Raw genomic sequence first — 17,641 nt, 5'->3', positions numbered from 1 at the left:
AATACATTTTTCAGAGTAAGATAGAAATAGTGACATCCACAGAAACAAAGGTATGTCCCTACCTGATTTCCTGTGGGAACTGTGCATTGGTGACCAGGAAACTGGAGATTTGTTGAGAGTGGAGGAGGCGGATGAAGGTGTTGATTTCAGGGTACATGATTGGCTCACCCACCAGGGACAGGGCACAGTGCTTGACTGCTAAGCCCTCCTCATACCGCTCTGGCTTCACTCCAGGAACGCCTGAGGGGAGAGAGGTCAGTGGCTGAATAGATAGTTTTGAATTCAATTCCACCTTTGACTTAATCTGTGTCTCCCAACAATAAAATGGAGGAGCTCACACACAGAGGCATAAATCAAAGAACAACCAATGCAAAGTTAAAAAACTGATGTCAAACTGAGTAATTACACACAACCAAACAGAAAAGAAGAGAGACGGTTGCTGCTCATGAAAAATAAAGAGGGGAGAGGAAGGGAGGGAGGGAGAGAAGAGACAGTATATTAAGTATGAGCTTTGGGAGTTCGGCCCAGAGCCCAGTTCATCCCTCTTCCACTCGCTCTCTCCTACTTTCCACTGGGTGGTCTTGGCCTCTCCCACTGTTCAGTGGATCCACAAACTACAGGACGCTGTAAAATTTTACTTAACATTAGTTCAAATGGGAAGGTTAAGTAGAAGGACAAAGATATGAGGGATTAATGCTATGAAGTTTAATTGACTATTGCTTTTAATATTTAAGATTACTAAATAAAAAAAGACAACAACTTATTATACATAACAGGTGAATAGATAGGGATTTAATGTGATATCGCTGGAGCTACAGCAGATGCCATTGAATTTAAGAGTACATGCAGTGAATCTTAATTAAATTAAACTTTGGACTGTTGCCTTTATATGCTTTATAAAACTGTCTATGAATTATTGATAAGTTTGCAACATTCTCTATAGTTGAACAACAGCAACTGTGACTTCGCTGCCTTTCAAGGACAAATTACATCCCACAACAGATGCAAAGGCATCAAAAAGCAAGCTGTCCCCCAGGAGAAATCCCACTTAGCTCTGTTCATAAAAGGCAGCTGAGGAGGATGAAGGATGAGGTGTGTGTGTGTGTGTGTGTGTGTGTGTGAGAAGACTGAAGTGTCTGAAATCTCATTAGACGTATGTATCTTACAGTTTGGCAATGTGAAATTCCATTAAATTCTAACATGGTTCACTCTCTTGGGGGGTGAAGTGGGATCAAGTCGATCACTCAGATAAAATTGAGTCTATCAGCAAGGAAATGGGACTTACAGAATGTATAATTTAGAGTTATCAGCTGATATTGGCCTATCACAGATATATCAGTATCGTCACATATATTCTCCGATATGCGCTGACATGAATACTTTTATTATGAAGCAATAATGCAGTGGAAATGCCTGGGTCAAGTCAAGTTATATAGGCAGCATTTTATGTATATTTGATCTTTTCTTTTCATTCAAGTTATATATATATATATATATATATATATATATATACATGCAATATTTGTTCTTATGTTTTTATTAATAGTTATTTATTTTTATAGTTATTTTATTTAATTCCCAGTGAAATTTACCATTTCAGTGCATTGATGTCATTTTGGACAATAAAGTTTATTGTTAAACTGTAAAATATCCTGCTTTCATTACACAGCTTTATTTTTATATACATATTTATATATATATATATATATATATATATATATATATATATATCGGCCAATATATCAATATCTGAATTTTTTTTACTCCCTAATATCAGTATCGGCATCGGTCACAAAAGTCCAGTATCGGTCGAGCTTTAGTATAATTATTGTTACTGAATTAGAAGCCACAGAATTGATTCAAGAAATGACAGCTATTATCAAAGACCTTTAATTTCCTCTGGACTTGACCTGCACTGTCTTTGTTGTGACACCAACACTCATGGAAAATGGTTAACAAATCATCAATCTCTGGTTTGCAGACTACTTCTCCCTGTTAAACTTCTTAGTCTGTGTGATTTAAGAAACAAACTTAACACTTCCCGGTGGAAGTGTTTGGTGTCTACAGTGGTGTCTATGAATTCACTCGGTCAAAATTAAACAAGTGCATAGGTGCTTGGACGAAAGGGTGCAGTGCAGGCTCACAGAATGCATGACAGGAGTGAGTCATTTTAAAAATTAAAAGTGCTGTGTTGTTGTTGCACAGAAAATGACATTACAATTTTTTTTTTTTTTTCAAGTTATAAATCAACAGACAAGAAAATCATGGACACAGCACTCCATTGAACAACCCAAGACGATCAGCTGGTCCAGGCTGGACTCCTACAGTCAGGCCGTGGGATTCAGATATTTGTTCCTAGTTCCTAGATGACTTGTCCAGTCATCAAAAAAAAGAAAAAAGAAAACACACTCAACTTTTTACAGTTAGAACCTGACAAACAAAACTTATGTGACAGCTGGCAGGGTAATAAACTGCATATTCTTTTACATTTAAAGGGTGACTAATAACTTTTCATTATAAACAGTTGCATGACATTTAAAACTGCTATTTGAAGAGACCTTTTAGACAGTAGATTATCAGGTGGTCAGAGCAGAAAGCAATCTGTTTAATCAAACAGAGAGTTTTCAGAGGCAATGTCTGGAGAGTTCATTGGACCAGACCTTGTAAAATGTATCAGTCGATGGTAAATGGAGTTGAGGGCTGCCTAATTTGATTTTATAGTGCAACTGGAAAGAAAATTATGGATGATAATAACCATATAGGACTGCGTTTTGCTAAACTATGTTTCTAATTAGAATTGCAAAGATTTTCTTTGTTACAGCATTTTAAAATGTACTTTTCTTTATTTTCAGCACATAACATTATAACTGTATTCTCTTTAGCAACAAATGTGTTTTTTCAATCACTAAGTGAACTAAAAAGCAGCTTACTGTCAACATAACCTTATGTGCACTATTGTTCCATTGTTATCATGTCAGGAAATTACATTTTCAATAATGACCTGCATTATAATACATCATGAGTTGCTGCTCTGAGAATGATGTTAGCTATAAAGTGGCGCTTTGAAGAGGATATGTCTCAGAAGTTTTTAGCATTTGACATTAACATCTGTATCGTTTCCTGAGTACAATAGCTGTACTGTTTTATAATGGGATCAGCAGTGGCTTTGAGGTTAGAGAGGCAGCCATGTGACTGTTAGGTCGCAGGATCAAACAATGTGAGAGCGTATTGCTTTTCTGTTTTATACCGCTGTAAATTGAATGCGTGTTTTGTCCGACCAACAGTCCAACAGCCGAAGACAATCTACTGAGGTTCTGAGAAACTGTGCTGTCGTTACTTTTTGACATGTTATAGCTTTAATGATTAATTGTTTATTTGAAAAAGTTACCAATAAATTAATCTATGAGATAACTGCTGTTTAAGTACTAATTCTAATGAGGTGAAGATCTTGTTTTAAACATTTAAATCCATGTGGAATACAAACAATTTTCCAATCAGTTCTTGTTTGCTTTAATAAATGTCTTGTTTTGACAATATTTCTCAAAGAAAATCTGCTTAGGGAATACTCACAGGATGATCACTAAATTCTGTTTTGACTGAGCTTTGGGCGTCTGACCAGTCGTCCTCAGCCAATGCTGCTAGCAGCCAGAGAAATAAGTCCCACATGCCAGCAGTATTAGTACAAGTAGTACAAGCTGAGCCCAAAAATGTGGGTAGAGACGGGGTTAATTCTCTATTACAAACCATTACATAGTGTAATTCCAGTTTATCTGGATATCTGACGGACCCTCAGTGAGGGTACAGCACAAATAAGTTTTGGGAAGATAAAGAGAGTGAAGTTGTGACAAACGTGAACGTGCCAGATGGGGAAATTAAATTGTGTGTGTGTGGAGTGTGTGTTGGGGGGGGGGGGGGGGGGTTGAGAAGTGATTGATGAGATGGGCTACTATAGCAAGGGTGTGATGAACAAACAGACAAACCATCAGCATTTTGATCTTCACTCTGCTTCATTACACAAAGGGTTACAAGGGGTCGTTATCAGTAAGCTGGAGCCAACAAAAGTGCGCATGGCGAAGATGGTTGTTCCGTGTCCGTGTTTATCTCTCCAGCAATAATTCAGATGTATAATGTGCACTCAAGAGGATAACTGATTGATAGATAAACAGAGCGCAAGAGATACAGACATATACACAGAAGTGGAGAGACAGGAGTGAACACTCATGTTTGCATGTGTCACCAACCTCTGAACTGTCGAATCATGTTCTGGTGCTTCTCTACGGCGTCCTGCAGGATCTTCTCTGCAGGGTCCATCTTCCAGCGCCACTCCGTGCCCACAGGGTTGGTGTGATGTCTGTTAGTGGGGCAGACGGATAAACAGATAAGGAAGAACAGCAGAAAAACTGTTACCAGTCGGTCAGGAACGCTACTATACAACTTCTTCACTGCCTGCAGGAGGACAACATCAACTGACCGCCAGTATGGATCTAAGGCATTACTCTGATTTAGACAGATTTAGGCCATTAGATCAAGTCATTAACACAAATAACACAGTTACATATTTCACTAGATCAAGAGGAAGGTGGATCATGTGTATTCTCACCATGAAAAACATATCAAGTGAAAGAATGCATCCTCCTGTAAAAACTGTACCTCCTGTGGGCGCTGATAACACCTTCTCACCGTCTAAGTGTGATGTCTAGGTGCAACAACAAATCCGGAGGCATCGCAGTCTGTTGCATCAGACAGTCTGTTGCATGCATATGCACACACTCACACCACACATAGTGGCCTTGCCCATCAAATCTAATTCCACCTGTTGCTGCACAGAGGTGGATGGTGAGGACGGCTTCAGAAATACAGCTGTGCCCTGAAACTGCTTACTTCCCGTCATCTCACATAGCGGCCTTAAGTAGAGACTGGCATATCTGCGCTGACAGGGAAGCAGTTCACCGCAGCAGCACATTGTGACAGCGACCTTTCAGTGCTCAACACAGTCGCCTTTTCAAAAGGAACTTGAGGGGAGCAGAAAGCCCAGTCTCTCGCCAATGTCATCATGAATCAGTGTCCACCTTTTAGGCCTCGCAGTTATACTGGCTATTAGTCTTCTGCACATAAATCATTAACTTGTTTGCCATGGAAAGATCACTGCTCAATGTCAGGGAGTGGTCTTGACTAATGAGGTAAACAAGTTAGTTTTAGACAAGGCGACAAGTAAAGATGTGGGAAATAATCCCAACATGCTATGAAAATAGATTCCCTGTGTACCTGAGATAGATTCCAGTGTTTTCTAGAAAGATAATTAAAGGTCCTGTTAACAAGATTTTTAACAATAATATAGCAGCAAACATCTATTTTCTATGTAAAGCTGTAGAGGACTAATGGCGTCCTGAGCACAGAACGCTCTGTGTGTGTTGTAATCTGAGTTTGTCTGTTCTTTGTTTCGGTAGACCGTTGGCCCTCCCCACGTTTATATGCGCACATGCGACATGACATATTGCATTACAGACTTCAGGTGAAAACAACCTGCCAGAATTTCTTCCACTGAAGAAACCGCTATAAATGTCTCTGACATAGAAAGAGATGAGACCAGAGAACAGGCGGACTGGCGATGGGGACTACCGGCTGAAATCCCCGTCCGCCGGTGGACCATCAAAACATCCATAAAGTTTTTAAAGTTTCTATCAGCTCTGTCAGTGTCGTACATGCTGCCGCTCCCAGAATGGCTCCAGCTGGACTGGGAACGGGCCTTTCTTCTCCTTCATGTGTAAGTAACTTGAAGACTACATAATGTTACATGTCTGTTTTCATTAGTGACCGGCCACAGAAGGCATGATAATGTTAGCTAACTTGCTGTTACCGGCAAATGTTGCTATCACTAGCTGGCTAACTGTCAGCACTGCCATGGAGCATTTCACGGCAGTGCTAGTGTGGGCTGATGGTTGTGGCTAGACTGTTTATTTATTTTTGCTGGCTCTGGTGTGCACGGTAACTTAATTCAGTTCTGCTTCTTGTTGTGTTTAGTGGCCGGGCTTCTAACACCTTGCTGACTGAGAACATGAAGGGAGGCCCACGAAGCATTTGTTATGGTCTGAGACGCTGGTGGTCTGGTGTGACATCTAGAGGCGGTGACGATCGTCCACAGACGTTTTAAGACCTGAGCTACACAGTGGCTTTATTTGTCAGGTACATACCTCCAGCAGAAGACACACTTGTTGGCACAGGCGAGGCTGGGGGTAGTTTCCATGCACCGGTGGGACTCAATACCATAGAAAGTGTGCTTGTAACAGCCTCCTCTCCCACGCAACATAGACTAACCAAAGGAAACAAACCTTTTAATGTGATTCATGCATTCACTTTGACAGAGAATCTAATGCTCTACTAAGAGGCGTAAATTCGATTACCTTGGTCCATCGACAAAGCTTCACTCCTGAATGACTTCCAATTAGTTTGTACCCTGCGCAGAAAGATAAAGAACAACATGTGAGAAGAATAACGCTCTCACTCAGTATACACTTCTTCCACCCACAACCACGTAGGCCACATTCAGCAGATACTTAATATAGAGGAAAGCGGCCATTTCATTTTCTTTGAGTGGTACATCAATGAAGCGACGCTCAGCATTCACAAAGTCATATAGTCACAGTCGTCTGCTAAAGGCTGCTGAACATCTCTTATAAAGCCACTAGTGACTGCTTAAGGACACGGCAACGGCAGCAAGGATGGGAAAGTATTTCCAATTCTTTTTGCTGCACAAAAGGAGGCTAAAGTGTTTCAAATTCACTTTTCTTTACAAGTCCGCCTCTCTATCACGGCCTCATACCACTGGATACAAACTGGATAAGTCCTTGCAGGCGTTACACATCCTTCTCTGTGATGTCTGTCAAAGAGAATGCTTTTATCTGTATCATTTCATCTGCTCATGAAATGCCAGAGGATGATATTTAGGTTGCTTCTAGGGGAGTCAAGGATGGCTCACTTTTAAAGCCGCAACGTTTAAAGATACTTTCTACTTCAGCCATAGAGCAGCTGAAGAGCCTGATGTTGAAGTCAGGTAGTGACTTTTTTATTTTTGAAACCCTTTATGTGTTGTAAGTGAAATATCTAATTAAAACACAGCAGGAAATTTGTATCAGGGTGGAAATGAGCTCTCACTGCTTCAACAGATCTCAGGTTTGATGCTAGATGAGTCAAATACAAATGTTATTCATCAAGCCTATTTATGCGTATATTTGTAGAAAAGGCTGAGTGGTAAAAATACTCATTTTTGATTTACCAACTGATGGAAACAGCTTGCCATTCATCAGGTATGTTCCTTTAATAAGTAGAAAAATCTCTCTACTTCCGAACACACAAACAATTCAATTTCTTTTTGTTTTTTTGGTTAAACACCAAATGTTTGCTGTGGTTTTCTCGCTGGGCAAAAACATGTTGACATCCACCCTGAAAATACCTTTAGAGCACATGTCCTCCTCTAACCTCGCTCCTGGCAACTGCATAACACATAAAACTATATAGTCCCAGGCCTACAAGACCTGGACCTGCTGACAGTTTATTTAACTATTAATAATTTTAACGTGAGCAAAGTTTCCCCTCTTGTGTTTGTTGGGGAAATGGATTTTCAATGCCTCCATGTCCTTAAATGTGTCGGTGGAGAAGACTGAGCCAAGGTGAGGAGGAGGAGAAATGTATCTGCCGAAAAAGTACAACATGTGCTATGAATACTCATACTTAGATGTTGGAGGCATCAGTAGTTGAGACGAAGGGAAAATGTCCCAAAGCTTCGCCAGGAGGCATTTTAACAATAAGTTCATGGCCACACGCACAGATATTAATCAAAATGCATGTGTGTGTTCCTGTGCAATGTCTTAGAGGAAAAAAAGAGCGTAAGGAGACAACATCAGTCTGGATCAAAATTAAAAAATTAAACTACATTCAAATTAGAAAATAAAAAAAATTAACAGATTGAAGCCCGTTACTCAAACATCTGTTTCTATGATTATATTAGTGACCACCTGCTTCTCAACCAGCTCTTTAAAGAGGACTTAAATTTGGCACCAGAGCTAATGAACTGAAAGCTTACAGAAACTCTGCTGCTGCGAAACAGAAACTTACCCATAAGGCTTTCAATCCGTATAGCACAAAATTCAGTGATGGTCTCCCTAGTGAGAAACTGAGGGCTTAAATAACTTGAAATACAAGCTTTTTGGGTAAAACATTATTGACAACTCTGCAAACAATTTATACTTTGATCTGTGATACTCGACCCGGAGGGAAATAAAATGAGGAGGGAGGGGACTTGTTTAATCAAAGAGTTGGAAAAAAATCCATCTAATTTGTTTGGAGGCATTTGCAGCTTCTTTTTCAGGATCTTGCAGGTACAAATTTTCCATGTACTAATCAAAACTAAAGTGTCTTTCAATATTTCAACAGCACTCGTCTGAATAGTCTAATGAGAAATAACATTTTTCCAATATTTAGTTGTCCCTTCACTTAAAACTCTACAACCATGTCACGGATATCTTAGATTGTGTGTAATCCTGCTACAACACAACTCCAGACCATTAACCTGGTATTGTTGTTCATCTGTTGTTGCAGACAAACACTGACAAGTATTAAATGACACACAGCAGATGTGCAAGTTCTTCTATCGTGAGAAACAAATACAGTTCTTGCTAGTGATTAAAGTTGACAAGATATATGTACCCTAACCATAAATCTGATTCTTTCCGTACAGAATCAGATTTTAGATGCAGGTATACAATCCCGAGTCCATTTGAAAGGTCTACTCTCCTGGGCCGTGTTGATGGAACATGATTTGCTTAAATATGGAGCTCTGTGGTAAAACTTTATTGGACTTTATGCAAGAGTTTCAATAGTGTGTGTCTTTTGCATCCATGTCATGCCAGGAAGCGGCTATACAGGAAACGCAGCCATCCAAGACCCAATATCATTAAAACAAAGCCAAAACTTTCATCCTTCATCCTTTTATTCCAAATGAAACAAAGTGTCCACCAGGACCGACGGTTGCCAACATCAACACCACGAAATAGGTCAACATTTGGTCAAATGAAGTGAAGTCTTGCTCACACAGTCCTATTTATAGAGTGTTGTGTAAGTTGACAGTGGGGGGTCATTGCCTGAAAATGACTGGCCTGTGTTATACTAGTGAATGAACTAAATAGTAGAAGGGTAGAATAGTAAAATGTTTCAGAGATAATGAGTCAACAGCTGAGACTCTGTGGCTTCATTTAACACCCGTTTACCCAAGCACAGGCTCCAATATCAGAATATGAATATTGAACTATAATCAACTGAAAGCATTGAGACAGAGCTCCGCTTCAGACAATAGTAACATAACACAAATCTTTCACACAGGCAGCACTATTCTTAGACGATATCCCCACTGGATATTTTCACACTGTCTTGATCCAATTCAAATCTGATATCCAATTTTAAAAACACTGTATTGAAAGTGATATTGCCCGTACATTGTGATTATCAGGTGTGAATGCGTAATCAGAGGCGTTTCACTGAGTTAATGTCTGAGATGAGCAAAGTTTTTTCCAAATGAAATAAGCAGAAAACATAACATTTATTATACTTGTACCAATACAATAAGATAAGCACGTAAGTTGAACTACATGGTGTGGTCACAGATCTTTAAGAATACTGCACAGTGAGGACAGGAGGAGGCAGAGAGGATAATTGAACGGCGCTGTATCATTCAGTGACATTAGAAGACACACACTCTTCAGCTTCACGCCTCTCCTCATGCAGCACCTATGACCAGCTTTAACTAACCAATTTCTCCATCAGGATGTTTGAAAAAAGACCGGAACAGGATGCAATTTCAGCTGCTAATTAACGTTAACACAATCCAAACTGAGGTTCCAGCATATTACTTCTTTCTGCGTGGTACGCCAAAGTAATTATTATTTGAGGCCAGAGGACGCTTGATGATTTACAAAAGACGTCATTGAGTCCCTCAGGTAACATGAGTTTGAGAATAACGACAGCTCCGTCAGTGACTTATGGCCGGACACATTTAAGCAAAAAAAAAAAAAAAACTAACTTGACTTCTCTTCTGGCAATTTGTGTGTGTTTGTTAGATTTACTGCTGAAATTTAAAAAATGACATGACTCATAATTTATGTTCTGAGGTGAATTACAACTTTGCTGCCCTTGTGGAATCAGCAAGGTTAAGGATACGCCGACAAGCAGCTGGTGTGCTAGTTCTGTAAAGTGATTTTTTTATTGCCGAGCAATGCGGCTAGATAATATGAATATATTATCCACAGTCACCAGTGACACGAGGCAGATGTTCTTTTGGAACTGGCTCTGCATTTTACTCATACAAGTCAAAGATTCATAAATTTTTCTAATTCAGTTTTAGTTCGTGTCAGCTCTCAAATGTAAAACTTGTCCTATTCTTCCTCACCTTGCTTCGTCAGTGCTTCCCTAAGGGCCGGGGTGATCATCTCTCGTCGTTCCTCTTCATCCCCAATCTTCTTCACTCCATTCAACTTGGAGAGCTTCACTGTCTGGCCGTCTCCTCGACCCTCCTCTTTGCTCTGTGGCAGACACTCAGAGTCAGTTACTGTTTATAACCACCATCTGTTGCATCTTAAAATATTAAGCTGTGTTGTTGTGTTATGACTGACATTCGTCATAACTACAAATCAATAGAATACAATGTTAAAAATTTTATTATGAGGGAAAAAAGAATTCTTGTTGGAAAATTTAACACTAAAAACCAAAATCTTTAAGACGACCATAAATACAAAATCATAGATCAACCACATGACAAGAACTTGAAAAGACAAAAACACTGACATCACTTCATGAGGACACTTGGGGACAATACTAGAACAAGAACAACAAAAAGACAGAGAAAGTGAAAATGAGTAATATTTAAAGTCTACTTTGAATGTGTGAGTTACACCAATTCATTTACTTAAGTGACACACATTCATATTTACTATCTTGGTGTCAGAAATACATTTTAGAGTCAATTGTGCATCTATGTGCTCTCACAGCTGCCCCCAACAGTAATGTATAAGAGTTATTAAAGAGTAAAACACCGTCATCACCCGTCACCACACTGAGTCCAGGCTATACAGTTTCATGTGGGCAGACCTGGTGATAGAGCACTTCACTGGTCCTCTGCTTTCCTGGTCAAGAACCATGATTATGGGAATGAATCAATGAATGATTCAAGGGATTCCCACAGAGGAAGGCTAACAAATGGGGAGATGTGTTACGACATTGCTCTGCAATAATCACACCCACCACTGCAATAAATGTGTTTCCGATAGTGATTAGGGTTAGGGTTCTGAAATGTCAAAACTTTAACAGCAACAGAGACGGTCAATGGAACAAAGACTTTAACAGAAACTGCACTGTACAATGATGTTTTTGACCATTTAATACTGCACGGCATGATCATTTTTGAACAAATGGGCATCGTCCAGTCCAAACGGTGCAGTTTAAGTTGGTTTAAGGCCCTTCAGGGGCCCGGTGAAATGCAAAAAAAAGGTCTAAAGCTAATAAGAGAATTGTTGGACTTTATTTTACACATCGGCGTCTTTGATGCTTGAGCAGCTGCAGCCTATTTGTCTTAAAGATTAAAGACCTCCTTCAGGCTAGGATTACATTATTGCAGTGTACAGCATTTATATGTAAATCTTAATATTTTAGAGATATGGTGTTTACATATACAACTGAGGATTGATTAAGTCCTGCTAGAAAAGTTGCCCAGGGCATGGGAAAGGGTATTACTTTTGAGAAAGGCGTGATAGAAGAGGTGCCTTTGAAATTAACCATGTTAAGTGACAGCTCCACCCAATAACTGTACTGCTGCCACTGCTTCAGCTTGTCTATAGGGATCTATGTCGCCTTCTCAGCACAGCAGCACTCGTAAGAGGCTGATACGTGAAGAACCGAGGTTCCTGCTATGTAGCTCACTGTGGGGCACTAACACTTGTTCATCAATCGCACAGCTCTAAATGTTATAGAAATGTGCCACGGAGTCTTAATAATGGCTCTGAGTACAGTGGGCAAATAGGCTCTATGTACTTCAGCCGAGCCAGTCTGGTCACTATTGGATTTAAAGTAGTGAGAACATCATCCATGTTTACTTGACTGGGTTATCTTGTGTCATAATTCCCATCTTTTCCAAATAACTCCCCACTGATCTGTGTGTTTGGAGTCAGTCATCTCCAGAGCAAACTGAGCTCCTGTTACTTCTGCCACCTTTTACACCTTTTAATTTGATATGGTGACCTTGTTAACAGTTGCTTCCAACATTAGCAGTCCAATATTCACCTTCCTTTTCCTCTCTACTCTGACCGACTCCTGAGGGAAATGTTTGGTTCGGCTAGTTGCTAACTGTGTCTGTTTGCTGTTAGGTGCTGAGCAGGTCGGGTAGAGTGGGTATTTTGTTGAAAACAGCAGCTTGCTGCAGACAAAAATGAAGTTATGAAAGCAGTGAGAATGAACCAAAACAGTAAAGTTGCTGCCAGACAGCCAAACAACGAGCTGAAACTCAGCATAAAGTCCTGTAAAGCCGAGGGGAGCTGCAGATTCAGGTGTTAAATCTCTAGGTTCATCAAGACGAGCAACTCCTTTCACATTGTTTTCACTTTGTCATGCAAAACATTGTTACTTTAGTAATTAAAAACATACCTGTTATAGCAACTTTAAGTATTTTATAGTCATTAAATTGCTGTTTTATAGCCAAATTGAAAAGATCTTTTTCAGAAAGTTTGTAGTTTTGATAACATTATTACTCCTGTGTACTTTGTCCTTCATATTTTAAAAACATTACTGAGGAAAAAAAAGAACAAAAGCATTATCCGCATTAGATATTTTTTTGTTCAAGTAATTTTTCAAGTAAAAATGCCAACCAGTTACTAGCTTGAGCTTCACAAATGTGAGGATTCGCTTTTTCATTATTTTCTTGCAATTCATGGACAGTTCAACTAATTGATGGAGAAAAGAACAGTCAGATTAACTGATAATGAAAATAATCATTAGGCCCAGCCCTATCAATATCTAATGGGAAAAACTAAAAATACAACAAAGACACTAAAATGTAAACTAAAATGTAAAAGCTTTAGGAACCCCACAAACGTAAGTAAGTAAGTAATAACATCACCTAGAACAGACCAGGCTCTAACATGAGCTGTGTAATAAATACACAGCCCGTCCACTGTGAATCTGACCATGACCTCAGCTGTTTAGCACTCATGTTTTTGCTGACGCGACTGACAATGGTGTCTTTTCACCTTCCACCTGGAAAAAAGTAAGCCCATGTATATATCTATCAGCTCTATCAGCTCTATGCAGCTGAGGCCATGTAGAGTAGAGATTCAACATCCTGACAGCAGCAGCAGCGGACCCTCAGAGGAGCAGGTCCTTTGTCGACAGGTGATATGTGAATAAGCAAGCCACTGTGATGTGTCAGAGTCCTCCGACATCTCATTGTCAGGTGGAAAAAAGATTAGGTATTGTGTTGGATGACATTCTGAAACTTAATTTACCTCCCTGCAAATTATGTGCTGCTTTCCTATGGGTGGTTTAAAGGATGCGATGAATGGTGCTCTATTCCACTTATCGGTGCAGGTGTAACCAGTCAGTTAGGGACAGCACCTGCCGACCTGTCAGCTTTAGGTTCACCACATATCTAAACCACAGATGGAAATTCTGTAACCTGCACTTTAAACCCCATAATGGGCGAAGACTAGTTTACCACGCTCAGCCAGTACAAATGTCCACCTTCACATATGGCATCCTTGACATGCAAAATTCTGAAAGCACACGCAACATGTAGCCGACAGTGTTACAATCTGTCCCTGTGGTGTTTGCGTGCAGCCCTAGCGAGTCATCTGGCCCCGGTCTCTGGTCCCCACTGCTCGGCTTTCACCCTCGCTCGAGAGCTCACAGTCATGCCCGGGCCTGTCTGGACTAACAGAACTGGGACATCTCACAGCATCGTGTTGTGCTCTGGAACCATGACACAACATGGGGCTGATGCCGACGGACAGTGCAGTAATAACACGCAGGGCAAACAGGAAAACATGGAAGTAAATGAGCGTGCAGAGGCACGAAAAAAAGAGGGATCGAGTAGAAAAAGAAAAAAAAGACTTGGGGAAAAATAAATAAAATATAAAAAAAAACAAGATAATAAACACAAGTTCTATATTTGCGAGACTTAACTGTAGGATCTAAATCTGTTTAATACTGTAGAAGGAAACTAATACATTATCAACAAATCAGAGTCTCAAAACTCACCACAAAATTCACTCAGCTAAAGTAGTGTCTCAATAGAAACAGTTTACATTTTAAATAAAGATCATATTTGTTGTTGTATTACATTGTTGTGTAGAAGATGTGATGGTCAGTATGTAAGCGGACTGACAAACTCCCTTAAATGACACATATTCAGCAAACAAAGGACTGGCTTAGCCACATCACATGATCCTGTCATTTTAAACTTGTGAGTTAATACAAAAGCCCTCGTAGGAACATCTCCTCTGCTTCTTTCATCTGGACACTAAGTTAAAAACATCAAAGCTCAGCCCAGAAAGCCACGCAGCCGCTCAGGTTAATGATCCGTACCACACTAACTCCTATCTGGCAACAGTCCCACAGCATGAAGTACACCACTCTGGCAGAAACAGAAGCCTCCTAGGACAAAGTTGAGAAGCCAATTCGAAAGGTGCAAAATCAATCAGAGCAACAATGAAAATCAAGCTTACTGGCACTTGGCAGAATACAAACAGAACTACAGCCAAAGACTGATATAGACTAAAATTGGGCGATATGAGCACTGCAATCTGGCAGCCAATCACAGCCTGCCTGCCTGCCAGTCTATTATCGAGTACATTTGAAGAAAAACTGTTGCGGGAAAGATGTACTCATCATCAAGTTCAGCAGTGATCCAGTCATTCTCAGTCCTGCCTGGCCACAAGCACCACTGACATCAACACAGACAAATCCATCTGTGCCACATTTAGCTCAGCAGCATTCTGCTGTGTATGGGCTGGTCTCCATCAACCGACAGGCATGGATGAGGTGACTTACTTATCCAAGTGAGAGATTATTCCTGAAGAAAACAGACGGTTTATTTAAGAAAAAATAGACATTTATGTGTGATGGGTGTGAGACCATGAAATCCACAACCAGTGAAACTCATTAGTGAGAGAAAGCAGCCCATATCTCTGACTGATCACAATTGTTTTTAAAATCCATCTTTTCTTCAGTGAAAGAATGAGTCCTCAGTTTAGGATATAAAAGCCCTAAAATCATTCCTCTTTTTAATAATTTAATGACATTTCAACAGTTAATGCCACATGACCTCAGACACCTTTTTGGTCAGAATTTTAAAGAGAATCGAGTTCAGTCAAGACTGACCCTTGTAATAAAAGAAGAATGATGAAAGATATTTCACAAATTAGCCAGACTGATTTTTTTTCTTGAGGCCAATATCAATATTTGAGTGAGCAGGAAATCTTACATTTGAAAAATTAAACATACATAACATACATTGTCTCAAGGTACTTTACATGGTAAGGTTAAGACATTACAATGTTATAGAGAGGAACCCAACAGTTCCCACCATGAGCAGCACTTGGTGACAGTGGAGAGCAAAATTCTTTTTAACGGGAAGAAACCTCCAAGAGAACCAGACTCAGGGTGGGCGACCGTCTCCACTACTCTATTATGGATAAATCATGGGATGGTGACACAGTTTCAAAAAATATCTTTTGCATTTCTGTATTTCAATTTCTTGTCATGTAATGGCTGAAATATGCACCGACACCATTATATCTGCAATGAGCCGCTAACAGCTGATATACTGGCCCGGCCAATTTATCAATCTGGCTGTAATACAAATATACAATTATTTCATAATACCACTGGTGGAATGCAAATGTGCTAAGGTTTACTGCGAGGTCATGTTCTGTGCATGCCTGGGGGCTTACATAGCTGTGTAATGAATATTAAAAAAATATAAACGATATGATCAATCACTGTGGTAACATGTAAAATACAGAATGTGAAAACGGACCCGTCTCCATTTTGTCTTGAAGGCAGCCACAGAAGAAAGCACACAGTACTCAGAGATACCAGTGGTGCAGTAAAAGCCAGTGATGTATGCTATGTGGACATAAGCACGACGAGTCTTCACTTCATTTTTTTGACCAATGTGAGCACATCCTGACAAAATCCTGATTAATTCACTTAAAAACAATTACCATGACTGACTCAAAGAACTTGAATACAGCCTAAGATAGTAAGTAAGTTTGAGAAAAGACTGGGAATGTAATGAAATCTGTTAAGGGTCTGTCTTCCTAATGTGCCAAGAGAATCCATGCAAAAAGCTCAGGAAGTGAAATAACAGTATGGTGTTAAATATCAGAAGCTGCAGCTCTGCCATGGACCAGCGGTTCACTCAGAGACTTGAGCTGCCTTCAACTGAGAGTCTCTGCCATCACCTAGTGGCCGAACAAGTGAGCTTCCAACAGCAGTTATAATGAGGGGCGTCGAGAGCAGATAAAAACCAGGTTAGTGACATGGTTGATCTCCAGCTCCTTTTTTTAAACACAGCAACACCGAGAGCAAATTTTATTCAGCCTTTATAACCTGAGACTTCAGTTTAAAAGGTCCTACAACATATTCAGCTTATTAACAGGGAGTCATATAAAACAGATATTAAACTTCTGGATCTCAGCTGACTTTTCATTGTAAATTAGCTAACTAACATATTCCAAGAGGGGAGTCTCTTTGTTCACACTTAATTTGCAGCTCGGCTAAATACTAGCCGTCTCATGGCAATAGCAAATGTTTAATGTAAAGAAACTAATTACATCTCACAATGCCTGCTCTGTGTGACCAAATTATGCTAACAACACTAATTTGTTACCACAGACACACAGCAAGTGTGATGATACAAGTCACTGCAGCAAATAATTATAATTATACGTCAATAATACAAGACAAGTTAGACTGAATAATACTAAAATACATTTGCAGCAGGAGAAATAGAAGTATGGAGGTCAATGGGCCATCACAAATATGCATTGGAATATCCTGATTTTGAGAATGACAATAGGAACCCATGACTTCCTAATAAAAACTAGAGGAAAACACTATATGTAATTTTAAAACAAAGTCTGGCTCTTCCCACCGTGGCAGACATGACTGTTAAATTCTGAGCTTCCCAGGAAACTTAAATCATCAGCTGATGTCTCTTTAACAAGCCAGCCGTGATGTGTAAACACATCATGCAGGAGTCTGTCCAAGCCTCCCACAGCTTACACACAATACACTAATATTAATGTGACAAAAGAAGGGACAAGTCTGGGAGAATCTGTTGTTTTCATGTTCTGATTCTTATGTTCCACGTCTATGTGAGACACGGACACTTCATCTCCTCTCCAGCACTGTAACCACAACATTAACTTGAAAATAAAATTTAAGGAACCAGAACGGCTCGTCAGCTACAGTCAAACCGAATGTATTGTCTTCGGTGTTCCCTTGAGTTACTGAATAACAGATCAAAATAATTTCACACCTGTCAAATCGGAACAGAAGAGAAAATATTCACTCGCTTGTTTGTCAGAAAGGGGGGGGGGGG

At 39.8% G+C, this 17,641-nt stretch overlaps 1 protein-coding gene across 2 annotated transcripts in view; it reads right to left on the bottom strand.

Moving 5' to 3' along the window:
* Positions 1–17,641, bottom strand: part of tyw1 (tRNA-yW synthesizing protein 1 homolog (S. cerevisiae)) — a 59,788-nt gene that overhangs the window by 35,191 nt on the left and 6,956 nt on the right. For both annotated transcript variants that reach the window (XM_056374511.1, XM_056374512.1), the window contains exons 8-12: positions 10,439–10,571; positions 6,402–6,454; positions 6,192–6,310; positions 4,242–4,351; positions 63–240 (exon numbers count right to left, since the gene is read on the bottom strand). In XM_056374511.1, the coding sequence (XP_056230486.1) occupies positions 63–240; positions 4,242–4,351; positions 6,192–6,310; positions 6,402–6,454; positions 10,439–10,571 (593 nt within the window). The remainder of the gene's footprint in view (positions 1–62; positions 241–4,241; positions 4,352–6,191; positions 6,311–6,401; positions 6,455–10,438; positions 10,572–17,641) is intronic.

The sequence above is a fragment of the Seriola aureovittata genome, chromosome 4 (genome assembly GCF_021018895.1).
Source record: "Seriola aureovittata isolate HTS-2021-v1 ecotype China chromosome 4, ASM2101889v1, whole genome shotgun sequence".
In the NCBI taxonomy this organism is placed as follows: domain Eukaryota; kingdom Metazoa; phylum Chordata; class Actinopteri; order Carangiformes; family Carangidae; genus Seriola; species Seriola aureovittata.
The sequence above is the reverse complement of the archived record's forward strand: the minus strand, read 5'-3'. Positions and strand labels throughout refer to the sequence as shown.